General features: G+C 37.0%; 1 protein-coding gene across 2 annotated transcripts in view; it reads left to right on the top strand.

Moving 5' to 3' along the window:
• The first annotated feature begins 626 nt into the window (after positions 1–626).
• Positions 627–27834, top strand: part of LOC144964544 (regulator of G-protein signaling 12-like) — an 82375-nt gene continuing 55167 nt past the window's right edge. For both annotated transcript variants that reach the window (XM_078898963.1, XM_078898962.1), the window contains exons 1-7: positions 627–789; positions 5888–6174; positions 6806–7777; positions 8644–8910; positions 9274–9445; positions 11606–12348; positions 27668–27784. In XM_078898963.1, coding sequence (XP_078755089.1) covers positions 5893–6174; positions 6806–7777; positions 8644–8910; positions 9274–9445; positions 11606–12348; positions 27668–27784 — 2553 coding nt within the window. In that variant the 5' untranslated portion in view covers positions 627–789; positions 5888–5892. The remainder of the gene's footprint in view (positions 790–5887; positions 6175–6805; positions 7778–8643; positions 8911–9273; positions 9446–11605; positions 12349–27667; positions 27785–27834) is intronic.

Below are 27834 nucleotides of genomic sequence, written 5' to 3'. Positions count from 1 at the left end.
TATACACATACATACATTTGTGCATTAACAAACATAGGTATATATAGACATATCTATTTACACACACACACACACACACACACCTGCGCACATATGTACACACATAATATATATCAACGTTTCATTAGATAGGTAGCTCTAAATAACCCAGTTTGAGAGATATTTTTTAAAGGTATCAAATGCCTGACAGTTTCTTGTATAAGCAGTTAATGAGTTCCACGGTGGTTCCACAAAGCTAAAGCAGAAAAGGCAAAAGATCGTTCAGAGAATTTAGTTTAAGGATTTTTTTTTTCAAATGATACTGAGTTAAAAGGCCCGAGGGAACGACTTGGAATCAAAATGTATCAAATCACAATGTATCAAATGATTGGAGTTTCCAGTCTATTTCAGTTTCTGCTCTATGTAGACTTTTGCAGCGTTTACTGACTTAATTGATGATTATGATTATAATGATTATAATGATTATGACTCCGTCTTGTAATCTACGTCGTGAGTGTAAGTTGCCCAGAGATATTTTCTTTTAGTGATTGATGAGTAGGCCTACCTCATCTTTCAAAGTATAGGCACTTAAATCTATGTTGTACCAAAAATCTACGTATGGAATGTTTACAATAAATTCCATTGGTGAATGGACTTAGCGGAAGTTGTTTTTATGGTTTGAAAACAATGGCCCGTCGTCTCTGGACTGAGACTTTTAAAGATATTGTACAAATCGTTTTAAAGTTTAACTTTTAGATGCTTTTAATATAATTCAAATAATTTCTTAGATGCCATTTTGAAAACCTGAAGGTGACCATTTTCTATCTATTTTACATGTTATGTAGCGTATGTTCAGTTGAGTTCGACATATACTTTTGGACTTTTGCTGGTCTTTCTTCGCATCTGAATCTGTGACAACAATCCATGGGAGCCATCTATCGATATTATTTTGTTTTTGTCCAACCTAGTCATCGATCACATGCTTTGGGAGGCTTTACGAAAGCTCCTCGTGCTAAGGGAACCAACCAAAGTGTTCCCTCAACGACCCTAAGGAAATATAAAACTCTAGACAGTTCCTAACTAACTAAGCCTTCCCTCTACTCAGTTCCTCAGTCTCAGTTCCAACAGTATCTAGTATGATTATTCTCAGACTCAGACATGTCTGCCAATAAAGAAAATTGAATATTGGCAGACAATGTCTGCCCATAACGATGGACGATTATACATAGACACTTTTTTGAAACTCCGCTCTTTTAAACATTTATGCACATCCAAGAATATGGAACGTTTCCATCCAATCCATGTGTTTCCATGTGATTATCCCCAGGCCCAGACACCTTATCCCCAGACACCTGTCTGAGGCTGGGGATAATGAACATACGTTATCCGTATCCCTAGACACATATTTGAAACTCCGCTCTTTTAAACAATTATCCACATTCCAGAATTTGGCATGTTTCCAAATGCACATAGACATAGAAATAAGGAAAGTTAATAAAATATCTATAAAAACAAAATTAACCAACATTAAATCAGTTGTTACTACATTACATATACACAATATGCGTCGACTTCGAAGTGGGTGTCATGGCCGAATGGTTTAGTCGTCTGCCCTGGAAGTTTTACCAGAATCAACGTTGTGGGTTCGAATCCTGGTTCCACCACTTTTTTTTTTTAAATTCCATCTTCTTTTTATAGAACTTTGCAAGGGATAAATGTCCCATCTATCCTCTTCCCACCTCTTTTTTTTTTTTTTGTGTGCGAGTCTATTCTTTTCTACTTTTTGTTTGGCCTTTTGTTCCGTTTCTGAGCATGAATTTCTTTAAATTGTTTTTATTTTTTTTTTAAATTATTGTTTGTTTTTTTCTCCTCTATCTGACCATTTGGTCACTCTCTGAATATTTCTGTTTGTTTGCTTTTTAATTATTTATTCTTTTTAGACACTTTTTGAGATCGGAGTGGGGACGAATATGACAATTTGCTAGAAAAGTAACTAGAAAGGAACCAAGAGAGAGAGAGTTAAAAAAAAAGAGGTGGGGGGAGGATGGATGGGATATTTATCCCTTGCAACGTTCTGTAAAAAGAAGACAGAATAAAAAAAAAAAGTGGCGGAACCAGGATTTGAACCCGCAACGTCGATTCTGGCAAAACTTCCAGGGCAGACAACTAAACCATTAGGCCATGACACCCACTTCGAAGTCGACACATATTGTGTATATGTAGTAACAACTGATTTAATGTTGGTTAATTTTATGTTTTTATAGATATTTTATTAACTGTCCTTATTTCTATGTGCATTTGGAAACATTCAATATTCTGGAATGTGGATAATTGTTTAAAAGAGTGGAGTCTCAAATATGTGTCTGGGGATACCGAATTTTCATTATCCCCAGACAGGTGTCTGGGGATAATGACAGCCCTTAACGTAGGCACTTTGACTTTGACTTTGATAAACATTTCAAACTCAAGATATATCTTAACTTAATTTGATCCAGTCAGTTGAGTCAGGTTGATGGGACTTGAAAAAACATAAAATTTGATACCTTATTTGTTTCTATACGACTAACGATTCCAGAGTTTTTTGCATTTTTCTGTTTAAATTTTGGGTCAATTTTACAGTTACAGAGAGAATCTGTGATCTCACTGACTCACTGCTGCCTCAAAACAGCATCTCGTGGCGATCTGGAAAGTTTGGGTTTTGCATTCAAACATTATCAGGGCTGAGAATCTTCCGCCTAAAGGCGGATTTCTGCCTAAATGGTAGTTTATCTCCGCCCATCCCCATCACAATTCCTCCTTTTTCTTTTTTTTTTTTTTTTTGATAAATAATCAGTAATTTTGAGAATTTCTCAGAAATTTTCCCCTGGATTTGCCGTGTCAAGCATTTTCCTCAAAACCCCAAAATCACCATTATGTCTTATGTCATATTTTGACACCTGTGCTCAGTCTCGTGAAATTTGGTGACGGTCCCGTTTTTATGACGTCGGGCCAGACAGAATGGCACCAGATGTCACCGTTGACACAGAAGACGAGTGGTGTTCTTTGATTAGCTAGTTGAAGGGAAAGAGGAGGGGCAAATGGGTCTGGATTTTTTCCCCCTTTTGTAGGTACCTATTGCCTTTTTAATCTCTCTCTCTCCCTCCCCCCTCCCCCCCCCCCCTCTCTCTCTCTCTCGCTCTCTCTCTTTCTCTCACTCACTCTCTCTCTCTCTCTCTCTCTCTCTCTCTCTCTCTCTCTCTCTCTCTCTCTCTCACACACACACACACAGACCACTTCACTACTACTACAATTACCACCATATCGTCATCCCTACCACCACCACCACATCATCCCTACCACCACTTTTACTACAACCACGACCACACCAACATCCTAGCACCATTCCTACTACAAATAACACCACATCATCCCTACTACCGCTACTACCTCAACTACCACCACATCATCATTCCTACCACAACTACCACTGCAACCACCACCACATCATCAACCCTACTACCACTACTACAACCACCACCACATCATCATCCCTACGACCAATTTTACTACAACCACCACCACACCATCATCCTAGCACCAGTACTACTACAAATAACACATCATCATCCCTACCACCACTACTACTACAACTACCACACATCATCATTCCTACCACAACTACCACTACAACCACCACCACATCATCAACCCTACTACCACTACTACAACCACCACCACATCATCATCCCTACCACCACTACTTCTACAACCACCACATCATCATTCCTACCACAGTTACTACAACCACCACCACACCATCATCCCTTGCACCACTACTACTACAAATAACACCACATCATCCCTACCACCACTACTACAAATAACATCACATCATCCCTACCACCACTACTACTACAACTACCACCACATCATCATTCCTACCACAGCTACTACTACAACCACCACTACATCATCAACCCTACTACCATTACTACAACCACCACCACATCATCATCCCTACCACCACTACTACTACAACTACCACACACCATCTTTCCTACCACAGTTACTACAACCACCACCACACAATCATCCATACGACCACTACTACTACAATCACTGCCACAGCATCCCTACCACCGCTACTACTACAACCACCACCACACAATCATCCATACAACCATCACTACTACAATCACTACCACATCATCCCTACCACCGCTACTGCTACAACCACTACCACATCATCATCCCTACTACAACCACTAAATGTTGTAATTACACTTTCAACTTTTGAAATTCCACCGAGTCATGTTAGAAATTGCTGCGAGACAAATGTTGGATCGCATCTCAGTGAATTTTAGTGAAATTCAAATTTATAGGTTATGGTTGCATGAATGGGTCATGATCTTCAAGATGAAAAATTTCCTCCTTTTTTGTGACCAGTCATTCTCACCCCTGGTTATGGCCCACTTATTGTTTTCAGTTATTTTTGTTTCAATTAAATATTAAATGGCAACTGTTGGATATCATTTTAAAGGTCAGCAAATAAACTTTATTTTCATATAAATTATTTTCATGTTTCGGTAAGTATGGAAAAAATTAAGGTGAAATGAAAATGGAAAAAAATATGAGGTTTTTGTCCTAAAAAGTGGGGTTGATGGCGAGTAAAATAAAATAGTGCGCGATTGTGCCAATTTTGATGAAATTTGGCAGATATGTTCTTCAATTAATTGTTTATCGGTGTATAATTAAAATGTCCTTAATTTTAAAGTTTCTTATAATGAAATGCACCATTAGAAATCTTGCTTTGTGCCCTTTAAAATGATTCCAAATTTAGCCACATAGGTTCACAATAAGGGAGAGAACGAATTTGAACCAGTGCAGAAAAGGAACAAAATGAGCCTAACCCATTGAGCTGTCTATCCACACCGATTTTGGTGTACATCTTAAAATTCATATATATGAGGTAGATAATTTTCCACCATCTATGCTTCCTTGTTTTGATAGTTATTTTCATTTCTGATTCGGATAATATGTTGTTGAATCTACTTTTGTGGAAGTGTGATAATAAATTGTATTGTTTTGTATGAGGAATACAGGAAAGGCTGCGTACAGTGTGGTCGGTTTTGGGGCGAACAACACCTAGGCCTAGGGATCCGTCTGTGAAATAAAATTTAAAAATTCCCGGCAATCATCAGTATCCCCAAAATTATGGTCAGATTAAACAAATTATAATATAGAAACAAGAGATCATTAAAGTTAACAGTAACAGGTAGATAGGTTGTGAAAATTTTAATGATTGGTGGACTATGAATAGATTTGATGATTAACAAGTTTCTAGCTGGTTGGAAAAAAAAAAAGGCGAATTGCCAGTTTGATGTTTTCAGTTCAAAGTGACAAAAACTTGATCCGTGTGCTTTTTTAAAAAAAAGCTGGATTTTGCATTTGAGTACTATTTACTTTCATCTTGTGTTAAATATCACACATCTGAACGCAGGGGTCAAAATATGGCATACGACATGACAGTCCCCACAGAAATTGTATTCGGAGTCATTGTTCGGAGTCGTCGGGCATGCATACAACAATATTCAAATTTACACCACTTTTAATCAAATAGAACATTTACCTTTCAATTTTTTGAGTCTGGCTGGAAGAAAACAAAAACTGTCACTGTCATCCGGAGTAAGGTTTTTTCCAATTAGTGTTCTATTCCCAAGAAGTATCTTTGTTTGATTATTCCCATACGAATGTTAGATTTCCCAAATTCTACTTCTTGCATTGCTTTAGTCACCTTTAACTTTAAGTTCTTTTAATAAAGTATGTATTTATCTAGGGAGATCAAGATTTATAACATTGATATACTTGTAAGTTTGTATTAAACACGATACCATTTATCTTTTTAAAAATCTTTTGTCTTTGTCTCCAGACAGCATGCATCATCATCAGCAGCATCAAGCAAAACGTAGGAAAAAGCGCATTTTACATGGTACCAAGACTGTGACCGTTGTAAGAGGGAAACTTGGATATGGATTTACTATTTCTGGGCAAAATCCGTGCATGTTGTCAAGCATTGTCACTGGAAGCCCAGCAGATCAGGCCGGATTGAAACCAGGGGATATGCTATACTTTGTAAATGGTTTGAATGTTAGCAGAGCCTGCCATGATGATGTTGTCAGGATGGTTGGTCTGTCCACTGGTTCCTTAGAATTACAGGTGAGGAATGATGCTGTATGGTTTTTTGAAAATGAGTAATTTAATAATATTTACCCTCGTGTCAAACATTAACCCTTGCAATGAACTTCAATAAAGTTTAAATTTATGGTGTGACGTTTTTCAACTTCAACTTCAAGATAGAGAATCTCCCCATTGTCCAAAACAATCTTTTGATTATTAATACTACCATTTATATCTGAATTATATTACAATTTATGTTATAGTATAGATAAACTTGCTGTTTATTGAATAAATTCAATTTTAAAAACATTATCAATTTTTATTGGTACTCGTTATTTTGCTTTTGGAACTTAATGTGATTTTATTTTCATTTTTTACCACTTTTACTTTTGTGATTTCATTCCAAAGAAGTGAGAAACAGGAGTTTGGACCCATGGTTAAAAAAGAATAATTGATGGTATGAAATTGATTTTGCTATTTTGCCAGAGTGAGGTTTTGAACATCTCAACTATACTGTACAATTTGTTTTATTATATATTTTTTTCACCACTTCTAATCTCAGATTTGAATTATTTACTTAAAACATTTAAGAAGTGTTAAAAAGATAATGTTATTGGTTTTCCTTTTTTATTTATATAATTTTAAAAATATGTTTTTGGTTTGATTTAAGGTTGCAGAAAATTGTAATGGCTCAGACTCCTCTGATGATGATTATCTACCTCGTAACAAATCTCGATACCCAAATCGAGTGAGACAAAGAAATGCTCCCTTGGAGCGTGGAGGAAAAGCATATGCCAGTCATGAAGGCAAAAGAACTCAGAAGCCAAATCCTGATGATTCTGATCCATCTTTTAGTCCTGCATCAACTGATGATATTCCATGGACAAAACCAGCACACTCTCGACTTTCTAAACATGACCTTCATGGCTCAGGCAGTGATGGATCTAGGAAAGCTAATATAAGAGACAGTGATGGGGATGGTTTTGCTTTTTCGTCTGTTCAAAAAGGTCCTGTGGTCTCAACAGCCAAAATCTCATCTGCTGCTGCTGTAGTCAAAAGAGTTCCTCAAGTGTCTGCTTCTCTAAGACATGGTCGTCAGTTAAGTTTTCCTCAATCTCAAGTACAGACTGAAAGGCCACAGAACCTTTGGCGCCACAGCTCAGGTCCTGCAATTCCCTTCCATGGGTCAGAGATAGATGAGGAAGAAGAAGCTGAAGCCATGCCTGTTGTTGCTGATTCTGCAAGAGCTGTTGTAGGATACATAGGTTCAATAGAGATGCCAAGTTCTCATACTAGACCCCACCAACGTCTTCAGGCCTTAAGAAATGCAGTGAGGAGGCTGAGAGTTGAAAAAAGAGTTCACACTTTAGTGTTGATGCAAGTGTCATTATCTGGCATCACTCTATCTAATGCAGTCGGGAAGGAGGTGGCATCTTATCCAGCAGACCGCATTGCTTTTAGTGGAATATGTCCAGATGACAAACACTTCTTCGGACTTGTTACTCTAGGTCTTCCGGATGATAGCTCTAGTCAATATGGGGCTGAGGGCAATGCTCCACTGTCAAGTTCCTGTCACATTTTTATGATTGAACCTGAGCTGAGTTCTCACAGTGCCCACATGCAGCAAGCAGACATTTTTCAGGTAATACTAAAATTATTTTTTGTTGTTTTATTTTTGTCCCCAATATTAATTATGTAAAGACATTCATTTTATTTTATTGCATCACTAGGTGTGTGTTCTGATGTGATAAGATTTGAATATTCATGACATTTTTAATCTAATCATCATTTGAAGTGGAATTCCTAATAGAGGCTTTAGATACACCTAATATTTTCATATTGAAATACACATTTTTAAATTTAGATTTCAAAGTAATGATTATGATTATTATATTCATTGGGTTTTTTGTTTTTGTTTGTTTTTTTTTTGTTTTTTTTTTTTGTTGTTTTGATAGCTAGATTGATATTGCAATATTTAGCTTTGTTAGAATTAAATGTTTCAGAATTTTGTTTGGCCAAGTACTGAGATTTTTATAATTTACTTATTTGGTTTGGGTTCAGAATTGGATTAAGTCTGACACAGTCTTTTATGGTTCTTGAAACAGTTGGTAGATCACTCCACTACGATGTAAATGGGTCTGATAGTTCATATCAGTGCAGAGTTGCTTTTTTTTCTTCTTTTTTCTCTGGCCCGACTATCTTTCCAGAAGTAAATGGCTAGCTGTTTTAAATAAGATTTTTAGGAAGTGTAATTTGCAATAAATCAGTATAAAGAGATCTAAAGGGTGGCAAGTAATTGGTACAGTCTTTTTAGCTTTATGTTAAAAAAAATCTTAATCTCCCTGGACAGAATGATGTCAAAGGACTACAATTCTTCCTTTATTGCTATTATGGGACCTTGATAATTAATCAGTTCATTCTTGTAATAATGCAAATTAGATGAATTTTCTAAATAAAAATATGATTTGATGATCTGACTTTGATTTTGCTTCCTTTTTTTCCTCTCAGATAAGATGTACCACTCATCCTCAAACCAGAAGATGTGACGAGTTCCCTGTGTCAGCCACATCCCTTATCCTTTGCATTGCCAATCTATACCGAGATGGCCCCCCGCGACAGTTTGACAATGAAATCGTACAATCCCATGCTTTTGCTGATCCTGTCCGACATGCACAGAGGATTAATAGTAACAGCAGCAGCAACGGGAACAATAGTAACAGTGATAGCGGTTTAGGCTTTGGGCGTGAGGATGCTCCATTGGAACAGAATGAGCAGGTGTGTGTTTGATTCTATGTCTCAACTGAGGAATTTTTTACAGTAACCGAAGTAACCAGTAATTAAATATAAGCTAAAATTATGGTGTTGTGAAATTAAGAGCAACAATCTAGGCCGATTTATTTGAAATTCTACACGTCGCGCCCTATTTCCTCCTTTTCAGCTGTCTTTACTCTCTTTTTCAAAATTCTAGAACGGGGTCTCTGTTAATGACAAAATTCATCATTATGTTGTTGCACCTTTCCTCTTAACTGTGGTGTTTTCTGTGTTTACAGAATGCTTACTGAACGCTTAAAATAATAGATTTTTTATTTTTAAAGATTTTTTGCTTAGTGGTGTCTTCTCTTTGCTGAAAATTCACAGGTTTGTGTGGTGGATTTGCCAAACTCAAACAGCAGTGGCAGCTCAGCAGCTACCATTGACACAAGTGGAATGTCTGTCACTCACCATCTTTCACCTGATACTTTTGGATCTGGAACTCCAAGAGCTCCTCACTCTGCCCAGAGACCACTTTCAAGTTACGAATTACGAAGGGGTGAGTATGAAAAATGAATATAATTTCTTAATAAATCTGTTACCAAAGGCATGTAACTCTTTTGACATACATACCTGCAATGAATTCCTCTTTATATTTTAATCTCATTCAAGTTCTTAGCAATGCTCTCTCTCTCTCTCTCTCTCTCTCTCTCTCTCTCTCTCTCTCTCTCTCTCTCTCTCTCTCTCTCTCTCTCTCTCTCTCTCTCTCTCTCTCTCTCTTCGTTAGTAAAAGTAGCTTTTTTGACAGTTTTGTATCGTAGTGATATAATACAGTCGCGGTACTGATGTGGAATAAAATCAGGTGAACGCAAACCCAGTCCATTTGAGCCGATTAATTTATTGGTTGAGTATTCTGGTGATATAACTGACAATGATGTGTCCCATTTAATATCCTTTAATACAATCACAGGTGGGAATTTCTCACTATTTAGCCGTTTCCCACTGAATTGAAATCAGGGTTCCGCTGAAAACTCGCTATTTTCCATTTTGATTTCCATTCATCATCATTATCATCATGACTACCATTACAACCACTACTACTATTACAACCTTAACCACCACTAGATTACTTTCATCATTACTAGCACTGCCATCATCACCACATCATCATCATCACTGCTACCACTACCTCAATCACGACTACCACCACCCTCAGCAGTAGCATCTTCATCATCCCTACTACCACTACTAGAACCACCACCACACCACATCATTAATACTACTACCACTGCTGCAAGCACCACCACAACAGATCATCACTACCACCACCAAAACAACCACATCATAATCGTTATTACTACTACTACTACAACCACCTCCATATCATCATCATCACAACTACCACTACTATAACTACCGCAACCACGATATCATCTCTAATACCATTACTACAGCCACCACTGGCTCCACGTCTTCATCACTACTACCACTATACTACCACCACAACCAGATCATCAATACTACTACCATCACAACCAACACATCAATATCATCACTACAACCACTACCACCACCACCACCATCATGATCATCACTACCACCACTTCTACAACAACACCACATCATTATCATTATTACTACAACCCCCCCCCCCCCCCCCCACACCACCCACACACACACACACACACACACTACCATCACCACATCATCATTACAACTACCACTACTATAACCACCCCACCACCACCACCATGACTACGATCATCACTACTACCACTACTACAACCAGCATTTTCATCATATCATCATCACTAGTACCACTACCACTGCCACCACATCAACATCTCTACTGAAATTCAATAATCGCTATATAAAATCTCAATTTTGTTTGTTTTTTGTGTTTTTTTTTTTTTGCTACAACCACGACCACCACAACATTATCATCTTTACTACCAGTACTACTACAACCACCACCACCTCATCATCACTACTACCATTACTTCAACCACCTCCACCACATCATCATCACCAATACCACTACTACAACCACCACATCCTCACCTCTACTGCCACTACAACAACTACCACCATCTCATCATTATCACTACTATCAGTACTATAACCACCACCACACCACATCAACATCACTAAAACCACTACTACAACCACCACAACCAAATCTTCATCACTACTAAATCCACTACAATCAATACTACCAGTACAGTGCCAACATCACCACAACTACTACCAGAACATCATCATCACTACTACAACTATGACTACCAGTACGTCATCAGCACAATAATAATTATTAATGATTTATTTGTAATTTATCAATAATAATTTTATTAATAATTTTAATATTGATAACATTATCATTTGTTACTTTTATCATCGTCATCATCATCATCATCGTAATCACTGCTACTGCCACCACATTATCATAATTACTATTATGGCTACATCATCAATTCCGAACACGACAATACAATTTTGACTTCTTTTTCCGTTATACTACATATATATATATATATTGATAACAACAAGAAATTTTGAGCAGCGCTAGGTTTGGGTGGATCCACTTTTCCCTCTGGAACCATAATTTTCAATTCCCACCCATAACAATTGACTTATAAGTGCCTACGATAAACCTCTATATTGTATGGAGTTATCTCAAATTATAAATGCCATGATCTAATAAGTTCTTGTTACATATCAGGTTTGAACAACTCGACCAGTAGTGAGGAATGTTGGCAGAGCAGCCAAGCGGCCCTGAACAAACTCACACCAAGAGCTATGCCAGACCCAGCCCACAAAATGAGATCTCGATCCACAGCAGACCTCACTCCCTCATCAGTTACCATGGATGACATGCGGCAAAGCATGCAGAGACTACTTCAAGCCAGGCAGAGACAGCTTCAAGAACAGAATCAACATTTGGAAAGTGACAGGGACTCTGCAGTTGGAAATCCTGTCCTGTCACTCTCTGTGGCTGAAAATGGGCAGGCCATTCTCGAAGGAAGTCAGCCTTCAGAACATGTATTTGCTGTACCTTCAGAACCACCCCCAGGGTCTAGTCATCATCACCCAACCGCCACCAATATGGTCCGTTCTGCCTTCCAGGTTCCTCGTCCTGTGTCTGCTCCTTTGAGTCGTCAGAAAACACCAACTCTCTGTCAACCAGAAACTGTTGATTTAGAAACAATGGGCAAATTGAGTCCCAGGGCATTTCCTGATGCTTCAGTGTCCCCTCCATCTGCATTTAGGTCCCCCTCAGCACCACCCGCGCCTTTCTTTCCACACAGAGAGTCTGATGAAGATGATGACGATGACGATGATGAAGTTGAGAATGAAGATGATCCTTATATCAGACAAATTCTGGATCAATTTCGACGTGACCGCGCTAATAAAAGGACAGAAGATAATCGACGATTTTCAGAGGGATATGCTATCATGCAAAAGGTAAGATTTTTACAGTTTTTTTCTTTCTTTCCCTCTTTTTAAAACTTTATCCAAATACTAGTTTTTCTATGAGTCACCCTTTGAATGGGAGTTGGTGCTTTAGAAATAAAGTCTCATTACTAGTTGTTTTTTTATGGGTAAGTTACTTTTTACTTGGGTAGGGTAATACGTCAACACTGTACTTGGGGATTGACTTACTGACTTATTGCTGTCCTCCTCCTAATCAACTGACTAGGATGCCTCGGCAGCTTCTCTAATTTTATTGACGAATTCCATCCATTGGTCTCTATCTTTTGCGAGGGACTAAAGGTCTGCAAGATCTTTTTCCAACCTTAACTCTTCATGGTTCTCCAGACACTTCAAGTCTCTGTTTAATATTGTGTGAATATTTGTTGTTGGCCTGCCTCAATATTTGTTTTGACCTGATTGTGTGAAGTATGCTTTCATGGCCTTGGAAAGAAAGATAAAGAGAGTAAATCTGACTCATAAATAAGGGAACAACACAAAACAAACGACGTTTCGGCCTTTGGCCTTTTTCAAGAAAACACGTAATGTATATATATTAGATTGTCATAATAGTTGAAACATTATAGGTAAATATGTGTGTGTGTGTATATATATATATATGTGTGTGTGTGTGTGTGCAAGGGGAGAGAGAGAGAGAGAGAGAGAGAGAGAGAGAGCGACAATGAGATGAAGTAATAATGTGTTATTATTGGCCCCCTACCTACCCTGTTAAGATTTTTTTTTTTTAATCTGTAGACAGAAAGAAAGTGGAAGAATGGGAGAGGAAGGATGTGTTTCAAAGTTATTTTTTAAATAAAAGTGAGAGATAAATAAAATAAAAAAACAAAAGACAAAACTATATTATTCTAAAATGAATCATAAATAGAGTAAACTTAAGTGGAAGTCTTGTAGTCAAGTTGGCAAAGAATATAAAAGAAGTATTTTGTTACAGTACAATTTGGTGCTGATCAAAATTAAATATAGAAGCAAAGATGCGAATTTTTAATTAAAAGATAAATAAATTAATAAGTTACTAGATAAAATGACGATAAGATAATAATAATAATAATAATATTAATTATAATAACAGAATGAAAAACTAACCCGGCAAATAGATGATCAATTGGCCAAAATACATATAGAAATGAAAAGACTTGAAAGCCCAGTATACTCATTAAAAGGGAAAGATAGCTGACACTATCACGATGGCACCGTCTTAACAAATGAATGTGATTACAGAGTTAGTTTTTTTTGTAGGTTGCTATTGATAATTGGGTGGCAATAGGAGATATGTCTGCAGGTAAAGAGTTGCAAAAGTTAAAAGTATAGTATTTGAGTTGTACCAAATGTTTAGAGTGGATTTGTAGAGTTGTAGGTGTCGCCATGGTTAGTAAGTGTGATAAGGAAGGTTTAAAAATGTAGGTGAATGTTGAGATTAAAAAAGAAAAACATAATTTTCTTTTACAAACAATTAAACAAAATTCTTTAAATTGAAAACTGATCACACACACGAATACATTGAATATATATATATATATATATATATATATATATATATATATATATATATATATATATATATATAATATATATATATATATATATATATATATTTAAATATTTAATGATTTCACTCACATATTTTTTGCTGAAACAATCGTTTCTTTGTTCTCCATTTCATCAGTCGGCATTTATCTGTAGAATGGTTTTTCTTTCGAGAGTTCAGTGTTGTTTATTTATTTACGTTCTTACTTCCGCTATGTCACTGATGGGGCGGTGATTAGTGTTGTTATGTAGTGACCCTTTGGGGCAGTGTGGCTCAGTGGTACAGTCTTTGCTTCGTACCCGAAAGGTACCGCGTTCAATCACCCGCCGCTGCGCTGTGTGGCCTTGAGCAAGTCACCTCGCCCTAGCTCACTTTGCGGCTGATGCCTGGGTTATTCCAGTCTTCCCTTGGAGTAGACCCTAAAGACAAATTTCCCCATGGGGATGAATAAAGGGAATTTTTATTTATTTTATTATTATTATTATTATTATTATTATTATTATTATTATTATTATTATTATTATTATTATTATTATTATTATTATTATTATTATTATTACTATTGTTGTTGTTTTTGGTATTTTAAGAAATATCCAGCTATTTGTTACAGATTGTCCAAATGCCTTTACATGTTTTAAATCAGTGTCTCAGGGAAAATTTTGTCCTTTAAATTATAAGTAAAATTTGTTGTATTACTAACACATTAAACGGTACATTTTGCGGAGGCTAGAAAATCGGTAGTATAACATAAGTATTGCTGTTATGCTGTTGTTTTAAAAAACACAGTACATGCAATGTTAACCTACTGTGTTCTTTAATAAAACAGCAGTTTGTTACCGGCGACATAAAGTACCATGAAGTGAGAGTATCCTGCGAAATTGTTTTTGTAACCATTTTTTGAGATTATCTCCCTTCATGTTTAGTTAAAAGTACGTCTGCCTCTCTGACGACCTCAGTTGATATCATAATATTGTAAAATATACCGATTTTTTATTGCAGGAATTATTTGATTTTTTTTTTCTCCTATTTTTAAAACAAAACCTTAAAGTTAGAGAAAGCTTAATGTTTAAGTCTTATTATTTGCAATTTTCTGGTCTGTTGATAAGACACTTGTCGACTGACGTGTAGGTCTCTCGGTCCCGGTGCGAGTCCTGTAGGTGGATCAAATTTTAGTCTGTGGAAACGTTTCTTTATTCACATTCTCACATATTGGTGTAATATTATAAGTGCTTGTCATTATTGAAAAAAACCCAAAAACAACAAGAATAATAATAGCGTAATGTCTCCTGTCATGAGTGCTCTTTCAGAATTAATTGAAAAATTTCCATAACTCATCAACCATTATTGATTTTCACTTCTGAAAAAAGGCATAGGTTTTTATACCATTTAAGATATTCCCCAAAAGTGTCCGTAGCAGAATGCAGCATATGTATTTTACACACGATTTGAAGCAGCTATAGGTGAAACTTGGTCAAGTTGGAGATAAGAGTTGTGATTTTATTTTTAAATGACTAAGCTTGAAATTGAAAGTGTTTATGATGAGGGTTTACTCAGCCCGTCGTTTAAGGACAATGTTAAGCGGGTCTATGAGCTGATTCATCAAGACAGGAGGCTAAAACAACAAAAATGGATAGAATTAGAAACATAATATGGTTGGGAGGGATTAACGTCATTCTCAACACAGTACTGGCCTCGCACATTTGAATTTTCACCACTTCGGGTCACTGAGACGCCTTGTCATTGATGAAGCAGTCATGAACCATGTGGAAACAGCTGAAATTCCTTTACGAGAGTTTCTTCGGGGACGGGAGACATTTACCCGTCCATCATTGGGAGAAATGTGTAGAAAGACTTGGCGACTTTGTTGATAAATTACAAAGGAATTCCCATATTGCAGGATGCAAAGTTTTAAAAAGATATGATTACAATGATTGTGAATGTTGTGGCTGACACTATGCTTTAATCAAATTGGTGGATATTGAGTGATGTAACAGGTCCCCTTTTTTGTTTGTTTGTTTATATTTTAAAATTTGTTATTATTTAAGAGTTTAAAATTGACTGCAGTTTGTACATTCTTTTGAATCTAAATTGGCATTGCGTAGAAAAAACGGTGGAATGTTTTTTATGTTGTTTTTTTAATACAAAATAATATACTGAAATGTCATTTGATGCTTTTGGCATATCTCTCTCTCTCCCTCTCTCTCTCTCTCTCTCTCTCTCTCTCTCTCTCTCTCTCTCTCTCTCTCTCTCTCTCTCTCTATCTATCTATCTATCTATCTATCTATCTATCTATCTCTCGGTCGCTGTATCCATCCATCTCTCTTTCTCTCTCTCTCTCTCTCTCTCTCTCTCTCTCTCTCTCTCTCTCTCTCTTTCTCTCTCTCTCTCTCTCTCTCTCTCTCTCTCTCTCTCTCTCTCTCTCTCTCATACACACTCACTCTCTTTCTTTCTTTCTGTCTTTCCCTTTTTCGTTCTCCCCCTATTTCTAAGTTTCTTTTTCTGGGTTGGGTTCCTGACCTCCCATAGTGGGCAGGGAGGCACTTACTGTGTCTTCTGTCTCCTTTTATCTGTTTTCCAACATGCTTTCTATCTTTGTCTTGGAATGAGATTACTTGGTTTTGTTCTGGCCGGATACCCTAGGGAAACAGTCAATTGTAGAGTTTTGGGAGATGACTTTTTTTGGTGTTGTAAATCATCTCTGTTATGTTATTTATTATGTTTTGTTCATATATTATATTATATGATTTGTAAACATTTGAGTGTGTTCCTCTTAATGTGGACCTGTGCTTGTGTCTGGATGAGACTTTTATGTGATTTCAAACTACGTACTTTGGTAGTGTTCTTTTGGAATCTACAGCTGTTACCTATTTATTATTTGAACCAATTCCCCTTTGTTTCACCGTTTTTTTTAGGTGCTTTAATTGTAAATCTGGAACGTTTTACTATCCCATTTTCTTCCTTATTACTGGCGCTGATATGACCTTAATGTGTTGGAAGCGCCTTGAAACCCTTTAAAACAAGCAAACAAACATATGTTTCTTTTTATTTATCTTTTCTTTCTTTCTTTTTTTTTTTTCTTTTCTGAATCTTTATGAGGCCTGTCATTCTTATCCATATCTATCCAGTGTTAAGTACATTGCCAAACACTGATAATCTGCGATTCATGCGATATCATTGCCATCCAGAATTGTTCTCAGTGCTTTAACGATAGATCAGTTGACAGTACCCGTTTCTGTCAACAAATATTGTTAAAACCGCGTTGTCATATTTAGGACTACTGCTCTGTGGTTCGTTGGCAAAAATCTTTGAAATAAACAGAACAAATTGGCCAGAATTGTTTTTAACTTCCTGAATTGAAGACTTAGATAAACCCCAACTAGCTTAATAAAAAGTCTTAAATTTTAGACTTAAAAATGGTTGTCATATTTGCAGTGGGTAGACTACAGCTGTTTTTGCACCTTTTTTAAGAAAAAAAAAAGAAAGAAGAAATGGGCCTCATAATAAAAAATTATGATGACCGCCTACTTGTCGAAAAGTCTTAAACTTCAGACTTTATACGAGTCATCATGTTTTGGAGGAGGCGTTAGGTTGAAGACAGTTCAACGTTTGGGGCCGTTTCAATTTATCAATATCGTTTGAAGTAAAAAAAAAAAATCTGAAAAAAAAAAAGAATGAAGAATTGAAATGTGATTTGTCGTTGTACGGCAGTACAGCTGACAACTTGAAATTTGAATAGTTAAAGACACTTGTTTTGTCATTACTAGAGGAGGGGAGGGAGTGTGCTGGCGTCGCGCTGCTGTTCTCTATTTATTACTGACATGTGTTTTGCACAGATCGATTTTGGATCGGTCTTTGGTGGGTTAATTCATGTGTCATGTTCTGTCGATGTTACATGCAAAATTATTTTCTACTGATTTAATTTGTTGTGTGTGTGTGCCCCACTGCGTAAAGTTAAAAGGTGAAAATTTATTTTGACATTTCTTATTGTACTATGTGGAAAAAAATAAATAGGTAAGTTCCATGATTTTTAATAAGAGAGAGTAAATATTAAGTTTGTCATTTGTATTTAGAGTAATTGGTGCTTATGTTTGAGGAGACGACTTTCAACACATGCTAAGTCATATCCCGATAGAAAATGAATTTTCTCAAGCAATCTCTAGGACTCATTAGATCCACCAAACACAGTCTGAAGTTTTAAAATACTCAGGGTATTGTTCTGTGAGACAAACAATTCGTATTTTCCTCTTTAACTCAACTAAATAAATGATAAAATATTGCAGTTTTCTCTGAATGGTCGTTTTGAAAGTCTCCGCCGACTCATATCGTTTGTAAGTTTTCTATATCTGAAATGAAGTGATTACTTCATTTATTATCAAACTCTGGAGTACTTATCCTGTGCGGCTATGTGGTCTTGTGGTATGATACTCGCTTTCGGATCGGAAGGTCCAGGGTTCGAGTCTCGCGCTCGGCGCATAGTTGAGTCCTTGGAAAAGGCGCATTTTATTTCAACCAATGTAAAGCGCATTGAGTATTATATAATTTTGAAAATGCGCTATACAAATGCCATCCATTATTATTATTATTATTATTATTATTATTATTATTATTATTATTATTATTATATTTTGTTTTGTTAGTTCCTACTCGTTGATACAGTTAACAATATTTTAAAATTTATATGTTGAACCACATTTATCAAGGAAACGAGTATTGAGAGAGAATTCATTGTTTTTTACGCCTTTAGGCCCATGGAGCCAGAGTTAATCGGGAATTCTATAGCATGAAACAGACAATAGCAATTGCTTGCTAACCTTTGAGCAGGACGTTAGTCTATCGCAAAATTATGTCCGTCAGATTTGTCAGAAAGCTGTTAATTGCTGTGGTATTTTATTATTTTTTTCCCAACCATTTTAAGCGAGGAATAGATTTCTTCAAACAATTTCTTCATCAGTTTTCGCACAGAGCTGTATCAGCGATGCGACTTGGGCTTCTTTGAAGTCGTATCGCTGTTACTGCTTCCTTTTGAAAAAGTAGATTTAAGACTGAATCCAATTATTTCTACGGTTTGTCTTTCTTGCTCTTCAATTTTAATGTCTTTATCTGTTTTTAATTATTAATGTAATGGGAAAGGAAACTACATATTTGCATTTTTCCCTCGTGAGGGAGCGGGGAGGAGTGACATCACCGCTGTAAAACGATATGTCGGAGTGAACTGATGCCCCCCCCCCCCCCCCCACACCACCACCACCACCACCACCATGTTTTAAATTTGAAATGGCCAGGAAAGATGCCTTTTAGTTTCTGTCTCCTGAAGAAATTATGTTAAATCTATCCAAATGAATCATATAAACTTTACTCAAGATTTTGTCTACAATTCCGCACTCCAATTTTAAATACCGTTTTAAGTCGATTGGTAACGTTTTGTGATTGGTCTCTCTCTCTCTCTCTCTCTCTCTCTCTCTCTCTCTCTCTCTCTCTCTCTCTCTCTCTCTCTCTCTCTCTCTCTCTCTCCACACACACACACACACACACAGACACACACACTATCTATCTATACTATCTATCTATCTATCTATCTATCTATCTATCTATCTATCTATCTATCCATCTATCTCTTTTGTCCTTCAGAGCCGCAATACCTCAGTTTCGCAGTACCGTTTGCTTGCTTTCCTAGGGATAGGATGCTAGTCTATCACAAAGTACTTTTTACCAGATCAAATAGACTACACAATCATTGTTGGGTGGACTTAGGGTCAGAGACAATCTTGACTTCAGACAGGAAGCAAGTTCTCTACAAGAATATTAATTTGTTTTCCACAAAAAAAAAAAAAAAAAAAAAAAAAGTCATACAAAAAATCACGGTCATACGTTTTTAAAATCTCTAGTTCGATGCGTTATAAATTTATTTCGAATGTCACCGTGTGATAAATTTCATAGCGGATCCGATCCTCCTCCTCCTTCCCGCTCTCACCCGTCAACTTGACGGTCGTAAACGTCCTGATTTTAATGGACAGATGTTTCACGGGGAAACGAAATTTTATTTATTGTGGAGGATTTAAATGTCAGTGTTTCTTGCTGTCAATGAAGTGGCCTTGTTATTGTTGAATGTTTACATCCTCCGCCGTGAAAAAAAGAAAAAAAAAGATAACTTTAAAAATAAAACTTGAGCTTTTATATAGCGCACTATACACTAAATCTAAATGAGGTCCAAACGCTTTATAAAGGGGTCCCAAGCCACGTAAATGTAAGGCAAGTCATGACGCCTATGAGTCGCTATTACAAGATTTTTCTCCCAAAGAGACACCGCCCTTATAAGCAGCCAGATATTCATTTTACACTTGAGTATTTTCAGAGAATTTGAGTTAGTAAAGAGCCTTTTCCGGGGATTCTACTTTGCCAGAGACCTACCATTCCAAAGTCGAGTTCAATACCTAAGGACCACCGGCCACATTATATAACAAATAAAATAAAGAAAAAAACCATTTTATTTATCCCGCCCCACGAGTAAATTTGTCTATAGGGTGTATTCCAAGGCAAGACTGGAATGCCGCAGTGCTGCGCCGCAAAAATGAGTTAGGGCGAGGTGACTTGCTTAAGGCCACAGAGCACGGCGAGGAGTTGGACTCGGTATCTTTTGGGTACGAATTCGAAGCAGAGGCCATATCGCTATGTCACGCTGCCTCCTTTTGTATATATTATTGTTGGAGGCACTTTTAACCCTTAATGGGCAGGGTCGATTTGACTATACGTAACCTTATACTTATACGAAATCCTACCGTTCTGTTGTTTTTGTTTTTGTTTTGTCGGTTGTTTTTTTTTTTCGTTTTTTTTTTAATGTTTTTTTTTTTTAAACTGTGAGAACAGTAACAGCTATACAACTTATCGGTTCACCTCGTTTTACTACATTATGACAATCCATCCAATGGCCGAAAACGTTTCCACACTTAAGGTTCTCTATGCCTTAATTGAGCTGACCACTCAGGTATCCAAATGACCAACAGGCTAGGCAACCAGAGAGGTGCCATTAGAGATACTGCCTACAGGTCACCTCAGATGCACTCAAATATAGAACTTGATTAATATGTCTAGAAATAGCGGTGCGACCTCGCGGGGTCCCAGGTTTGAGAGTTTCTGCCAAGATGAGGGCAATTTAAATCGATCGATATTTGAAGGGCGAATTTTATGGCCAATTTTTTTTTTAAATACGTGCCTTTTCACGTACGGGTAGTGCTTGGTTAAAATACATTTTTGGTCATAAAACTATTACGATTGATGAAGATGATCTAGAACTTGCCAAATGTTCCGAACTGTCGACTTCAGATGATAAAGAGTTTCGTAAGTGAGAAGTCATCTTAATATATCGATATAATGGGAGGTAAACATTTTCTGGCCCAATTTTTCCAAAAAGTTGTTTTGTCGCTATATGTCTGCGTACCGTCTCACAGTTTTGAGTGGATTCAGGATACCTTTTTAAAATTTTTACTTTTTCTTTTTTTCTGGACAACTATTATATTGCAAGATTTGAGCGTAGTTTGCGCTTGGACAGGTTCCAATAGCCGCTCCGATTTATTGTTTCTTGGGTCGTAGATCAGTTGTGTCACGCTAAATTAAACCGAAAAACGAGTGGAAAAGGCAGGCATAAAATGAATTGTAACCTGACACCTTAGTTGTCGAGTCATTTACATTGATCACTCGTTCTATTTTCATACGTTTTCTCGATCTGCTCTTTTACAAGTTCAAATGTGTCCAAAAAGTCTATTGTTCATAGTCTGTCTCCAACTACCAATAACAGATCCACTGTCCATAGAGTTGTCAGTTGACCTTTCCTTGGGTTGGTTTTTGTTGGAAGTTCACGTTCGGATTACAATGTTTAAAAAAGCACGTCCGATTGATCAACTGAATGTGATAGAGTGTCGGAGGAGGTAGAGAGAGAGAGAAAGAGAAGATGAGAGAGAGAGAGAGAGAGAGAGAGAGAGAGAGAGAGAGAGAGAGAACATTTATTATCAATAGCTTGCTACCCTCTAGATAGACATCGCCATTTTGTAAGTGACTTCCCGCCAGATCTAACGAATTTAGCTACCCGTTTATTGCTGGGTTGTTCATACAATATAAAATCGATTTTATACTGGGCTCTACTTGCCACGCGAGTGCTTTACCAACGTTGTCAATACTCTCACGCAACCAGATTTTTTTTTTGGACGTCTTCAAACACTTTACAATATGGAAGACTAAATTTGAAATCTGTTCCGTCTGGCGTGACCGTGTTGACGTTGTTGGCATTGTAATTGGGGGTTAGGGGGGGGGGGGGGGGGATTTCAATCGATCTCTGCGGCCCATTTGAGAAAGGACAGTCAGTGAATTCCTTGAATCACCACAAACATACGCTGTGAGGGCTCTGGTGATTAATCCGCATTTCGCCCGTTTACCCTAATATTCTGTCTGTCCGTCTCTCTCTCTCTCTCTCTCTCTCTCTCTCTCTCTCTCTCTCTCTCTATCTATATATATATATATATATATATATATATATATAATATATATATATATATATAATATATATATATATATATATATAAACATTTCTCTCTCTCTTCTCTCTCTCTCTCTCTCTCTCTCTCTCTCTCTCTCTCACTCATTGGTCTCTCTCTCTCTCTCACTCATTGGCAAATCGAAATCTCTGTTAATTCATTTACCCCAAAACACGTGGAGACATTGAGACATGGAGAGAGAGAGAGAGAGAGAGAGAGAGAGAGAGAGAGAGAGAGAGAGAGAGTAGGGTGGGGGGCTGTGTTAGAAGTATGAGGAATTGGGAGGGAAAGTCGGCCTTTGTCTGTCCAAATGGCTCCCCTCACAGATGATCCGATATATCACCAAATTTAGCCTCAACAGTATCAAAGTTGGAGATCTGCTTCTCTCCAATTTCTTTATTCTTAATCAAATCATCAAACCGTCTTAACACACAATATTACCTGAATACTAGGTTGTTGTGATTCGCGTGTGGTTTTATTCCACCCTTTAGAGCTCATAGAGCCCGAGCTTTTGCGGCCTCAATAACATTGACAGTAGCATTGGCTTGCTACTCTCTGGATAAGATGCTTGTCAACCTTCACAAGATTTGATTAAGAAGCAGATACTCAAAAATTAAAATAAATGTTCACATTTATTTCATGCATTGCCATATATTTTCCATGCTCATGCGCTTCACAATGGTTCATTTATTCTCCCAGCAGATCGAGATTTCCTCCCCTGTCCACCTAGCAGGGATTGGGTAGTTGGCTCGGTTAGATCTGACGGAACTTACTTTGCGATAGACTAACGTCCTATCCAAAGGATAGCAATTGTTATTGTCCGTTTCACGCTATAGAAACCGGGATAAATTCCGGCATGTTGGCTCTGAGGGACTACTTTAGGTCATACGGAATCATAATATTTTCGTTTCATACAATACCAACGGCCTGCTAGGCGTCTTTTGCACTGACACCTACAATACCCGTCACTGCCCTAAGCCAGGTACTCATTCACATCTGAGTCGAGTGGAGTAATGTGTTCTAAGTACCTTATCCAAGAAGGACTCACTCAGGGGTAACGAACAGAAATGTCTTGATGCTTATCAACCTCAGACAACTCTTCTCTAGATTTGATATAGAAGTATGTACATACCCAGTCACTGCGAGGAGTCAAAGTGGTCATTAAAAAAAAAAGAAACTTTAAAAATATTAATATTCGGATCTATGTGGTTGCGAATCAGGATGTATAAACGTTTAGACACACAATTAAAATGTGCAAAACCTGTACATTTCACAAAGATCGAATTACGGAGCTTTCCGTTGGCACCAGACTTTTGGAATAACAGAAAATATTCAGCCCGTGTCCTCATGTCATTATCCCCTTGAGATCGATCACGGTAGGGAAGCTCCTGTTAATCTCTCCCCCCCCCCCTTTTCCTCCCCTCACTGCCCCCTCCTTCTCTCTCACTTTCCCTTCTTTATAACAAATATTCAGTGCTTGTGTTTTTAGTTTCCATTCCGTTATGCTATTGTTGTCGTCTACTAGGGACACTCTAAGCCATTTTTGCATTCGGAAGGAATTAAGGGTGACAGGACTTGTGGACTCTTTTATTTTTACTGTATCACATTCGTGTCAAGACTGTTTCCAGAGTGCTAAATGGATATTATTGTGTTATTCTGGCGGAATAACTTCTGTTTTTCTTATTTTTAGAGCCCGCGATTCATTTTGTTTTTCGACCCCCCCCCCCCCCCCCCCCCTCTTTTTGAAATAGTAAAAACAATTTCAGTTCCAATTTTATAAGTTAATGTGTTAATACTTTTTTCTCCTTCTAAGTTTATTAATTAATTAATTTATTTATTTATTTATTCATTTATTTATTTATGTTTCTATTTATTTATTTATTTATTTATTTATTCATTCGTTTGTTTACATACAGCTTTTTTATTTTCAATTTAAGTATGTCATTAATGCACGTTTTCCCATCGGATATCAACTAAAAATATTTGTCTATAATAAATTCCGTACCTTTTATTTATTTATTTATTTTTTAAAATATAAGATTGCTTCTGGACCCAAAGACTGCAATAAAATATTATACTTAACCTCTCTCCCATATCAGTGTGCCAAAGAAGTTAACAAGTCTTAAAGTTAAGGCTCAGTTTTAAAAGCCAATAATCATTTGTGTAGTTCAATGAAGCGTTACATTTTTATGACACCAAAACTAATAATAGGTGCACAACGTGCGTACGTTTTTTCAAAGCGGCATTGATAGCCGCTAAAGACCTCCCATTTATGATAGATAAATATTTAGATACTGTGTTAACACGAGGGTCTGTGGCTTTTAATAGTAATATAATTACACTATTCTACACAAACATAACGCTTAAAGAAATTGGGGGGGGGGGGGGGGGGGGGGGGGGGGGGGGGGGGGGGGGGGGGGGGGGGGGCAGAATGATAAACTGCTTTTATGAAGTCCCAGCTTAGAGACCTTTTTGGCAAGTTGGTGGTCAACTTAAACTATCGATGGAATGTACAAAATAGAAGTCCTTCACAGCAATTAGACACACGAAGTCGGGATAAATCCTGGTTTCTGTAGCGTGAAAAGGACAATAGCTAGTGCTTGAATAAGACGCAAGAAGTCTATCGCAGAGTACTTTCCGCCAGACCTAACTGACCCAGTTACCCAATCACAGCTGGGTGGCCCCTTGGGGGAGGAGGAAAAACTTCTCGTCTTCATCCGTGATCGATCCCTGTCCTATTTCCGTGTGAAACAAGTGTAGTGTCATTCCAATTGATTTGTCTGGATCCCTATCGATATAATAATATATTATGAAGTGAAAGTTTTCGGCCAAGAAAGAAGAGGAAAACATACTTTTTGTTAGTGCACAGCAGTGTATGGACGTAATTCTTCGATGTATCGGTATTTTAGGATTATATTTGTCATTTGAAAAAAAAAAAAAAACAAACATTATGCCCCGTTGATCAATGCTATGTAATTATTATTACTTACACAAAAATAAAGAACGACATGACGTTGTGAAACAGGTGGTGTGACTGAGTATGGAAAGAGAACCAGTATAGTATTACATTAACCAGTTAACTGCCGTACTCTGGAAAGACACGTATTTAAAATTTGGCCCCAAAAAAAAACTGGTCCATCAAAAAGTTGGCTAGAAAACTTGTCCATCAAATTAAATGTCGATCGATTTAAATGACCCTCATCTTGGCAAAAAAAAAAACCCTCTCAAACGCGAGGTCCCAGGTTTGAGTGCTTTTTGCCAAGATGAACGTCATTTAAATCGATTGATATTTAAGGATGAGGTTGTTTTTTTTTTTTTTGGTTTTTTTTTTGGCCAACTTTTTAAATACGTGTCTTTACAGAGTACGGCAGTTCACGGGTTAATTAGGTGGAAAGTTCTGGTTTTTTTTGTGACTCTTTCCTCCTAACCTGCAATACCAACCCCTCTCTTGTTTCTGATCCTTAAAAAAAAAAAAAATTAGATTATTTACAAATAAAAGGTTCACGCTGGACTAGTTTTTATGAATATGAGTGCTGTTCGATCTGTGTCTGTGAAATTGAAGTTGCATGCTACATTCTCTTACAACGTGTACGAGGTTAGTGCATTATTTAGAATTCGAAATTTGATAAACATGTTCAATAATATCAAATTACAATTTTAAAAATAGATTGTGCTAGTGTATTGGGTTTAGGGGGATGGGGGGGGGGGGTGTGTGTGTGTGTGTAAATCCTATTAATGCTACATTGTGCATAGATGCCAACTGTCTGGATAAAATCGTAGTTGTCACGATTTAACCTTTTGCAAGAAGAGGGGGAAAATATTATCAACTGGCTAGGGATTTATATTATATTATTTTGATTTTCAAACTTTATTATTGCCATTTTGGATACACTATGTACCCTAATATTTTTATAATTTGATTGTATATAAATCACACTTTTGTCTTGTCATTATTTTTATTTTAAAAAATGAGATCAATAATTTTAAAAAAGCAATGTGAAGCAATTTTTCTTTCAGTCAGAAATGAATGGTTCTCAGAATATGCAGGGGAGATCATTTATGTGGTTTTGCGCTCTCTCTCTCTCTCTCTCTCTCTCTCTCTCTCTCTCTCTCTCTCTCTCTCTCTCTCTCTCTCTCTCTCTCTCTCTCTCTTGTTTTTGTTGTTTTCTTAGCTTCACTTCATGTAAAGTTGACCGCTTGTATCAATTATAACTTTGATTACCTTACACATCCGTGTAAGACCAAATTTTTGAGGTGAGGGAAAAGGGTGGGGGATAAAATAACATTATTGCTCCTTTTATCCATTTAATTTTGAGTTATGATTATGATGAATTAACACAGCCATGCAAGTTACGAAGACAAATCCAGATAATCAACGAAGCCCAATATTTCGTGGTGGGTGGGCCAGCTGATCATACTATATCACCGGAAGTAAATCGTTTTGTTGGAAGAACAAATAAACGAGGCTCTATTTTATTTATTTATTTATTTTTTTGTAGAGAATAAAGAGGTAACTAAGGTAAACACCAGCGACTAGAACCAGTGCAGCTCCGAATGAGACGGACTGATGTTGCTTTGCTTATGACAATTTCGACAATATTTTTATACAAACGTAAAGAGGGCCTTGTATGTCTTGTTTCAGTGTGATGTGCGTCCGTTATAACTGCTTTCCGCCCTTTTAACTTAGACTCAGCTACCCAGTCACTGATGGAGGGGCAATGTTAGGGCGTTCGGGGGTTGGGTTTTGTAGGGAGAGGATAGATTTGAGTCAAATGTGCTTTGTGTGAATCCAATTTAATTTTACCCGGGTCCCTGTTTGTTTCTTTGTTGGTGTTTTTTGTTTTGTTTTTGTTTGTGTCTGTCTGTTTGTTTGTTTGTTTGTTTGTTTGTTTGTTTTTAATGCAAGGGAACCTACATCTGCCATTATTTTGGTTTAGTCGGTAAATGCAGAGTTATCATTTAATGTGTTTGTTAATTGCCTTTGAAAGATTTAATGATGTATATCAATGATGTATTTTGTTGCTGTTTTTTTTTCTTCTTTCTTTATTGAGCTATTATATACCACAATATACACTAAATCTATTCCAATATGATGAGAATTGATCACCTCCTGGCTGGCTAGCAGAAAATTAACACATTTTAAAAATATATATAGATATGATGTAGCATCAACTGCAATACGAAATAGTTATCTATCGACCTTGGTAGTTTATGATTTGATCAATTCACTTTTTTTTTTCAGCGAGAGAAAGAGAAGTATGAGGCCGGAAACTTACAAAAATGGAGTAAATCTTCTTCACTGAAGAGGGGACAACCCCAGCCCACCATGCTGAAACAGTCATTCAGTCACTCTCATGAGGTAAGCAGAAGAGAACTTTCTCTCCATTGCCCGGCTCTCTCCTCTTCTCT

Source organism: Berghia stephanieae, chromosome 2 (assembly GCF_034508935.2).
Source record: "Berghia stephanieae isolate SIO BIC M18660-M18661 chromosome 2, UCSD_Bste_1.3, whole genome shotgun sequence".
In the NCBI taxonomy this organism is placed as follows: Eukaryota; Metazoa; Mollusca; class Gastropoda; order Nudibranchia; family Aeolidiidae; genus Berghia; species Berghia stephanieae.
The sequence above is the reverse complement of the archived record's forward strand: the minus strand, read 5'-3'. Positions and strand labels throughout refer to the sequence as shown.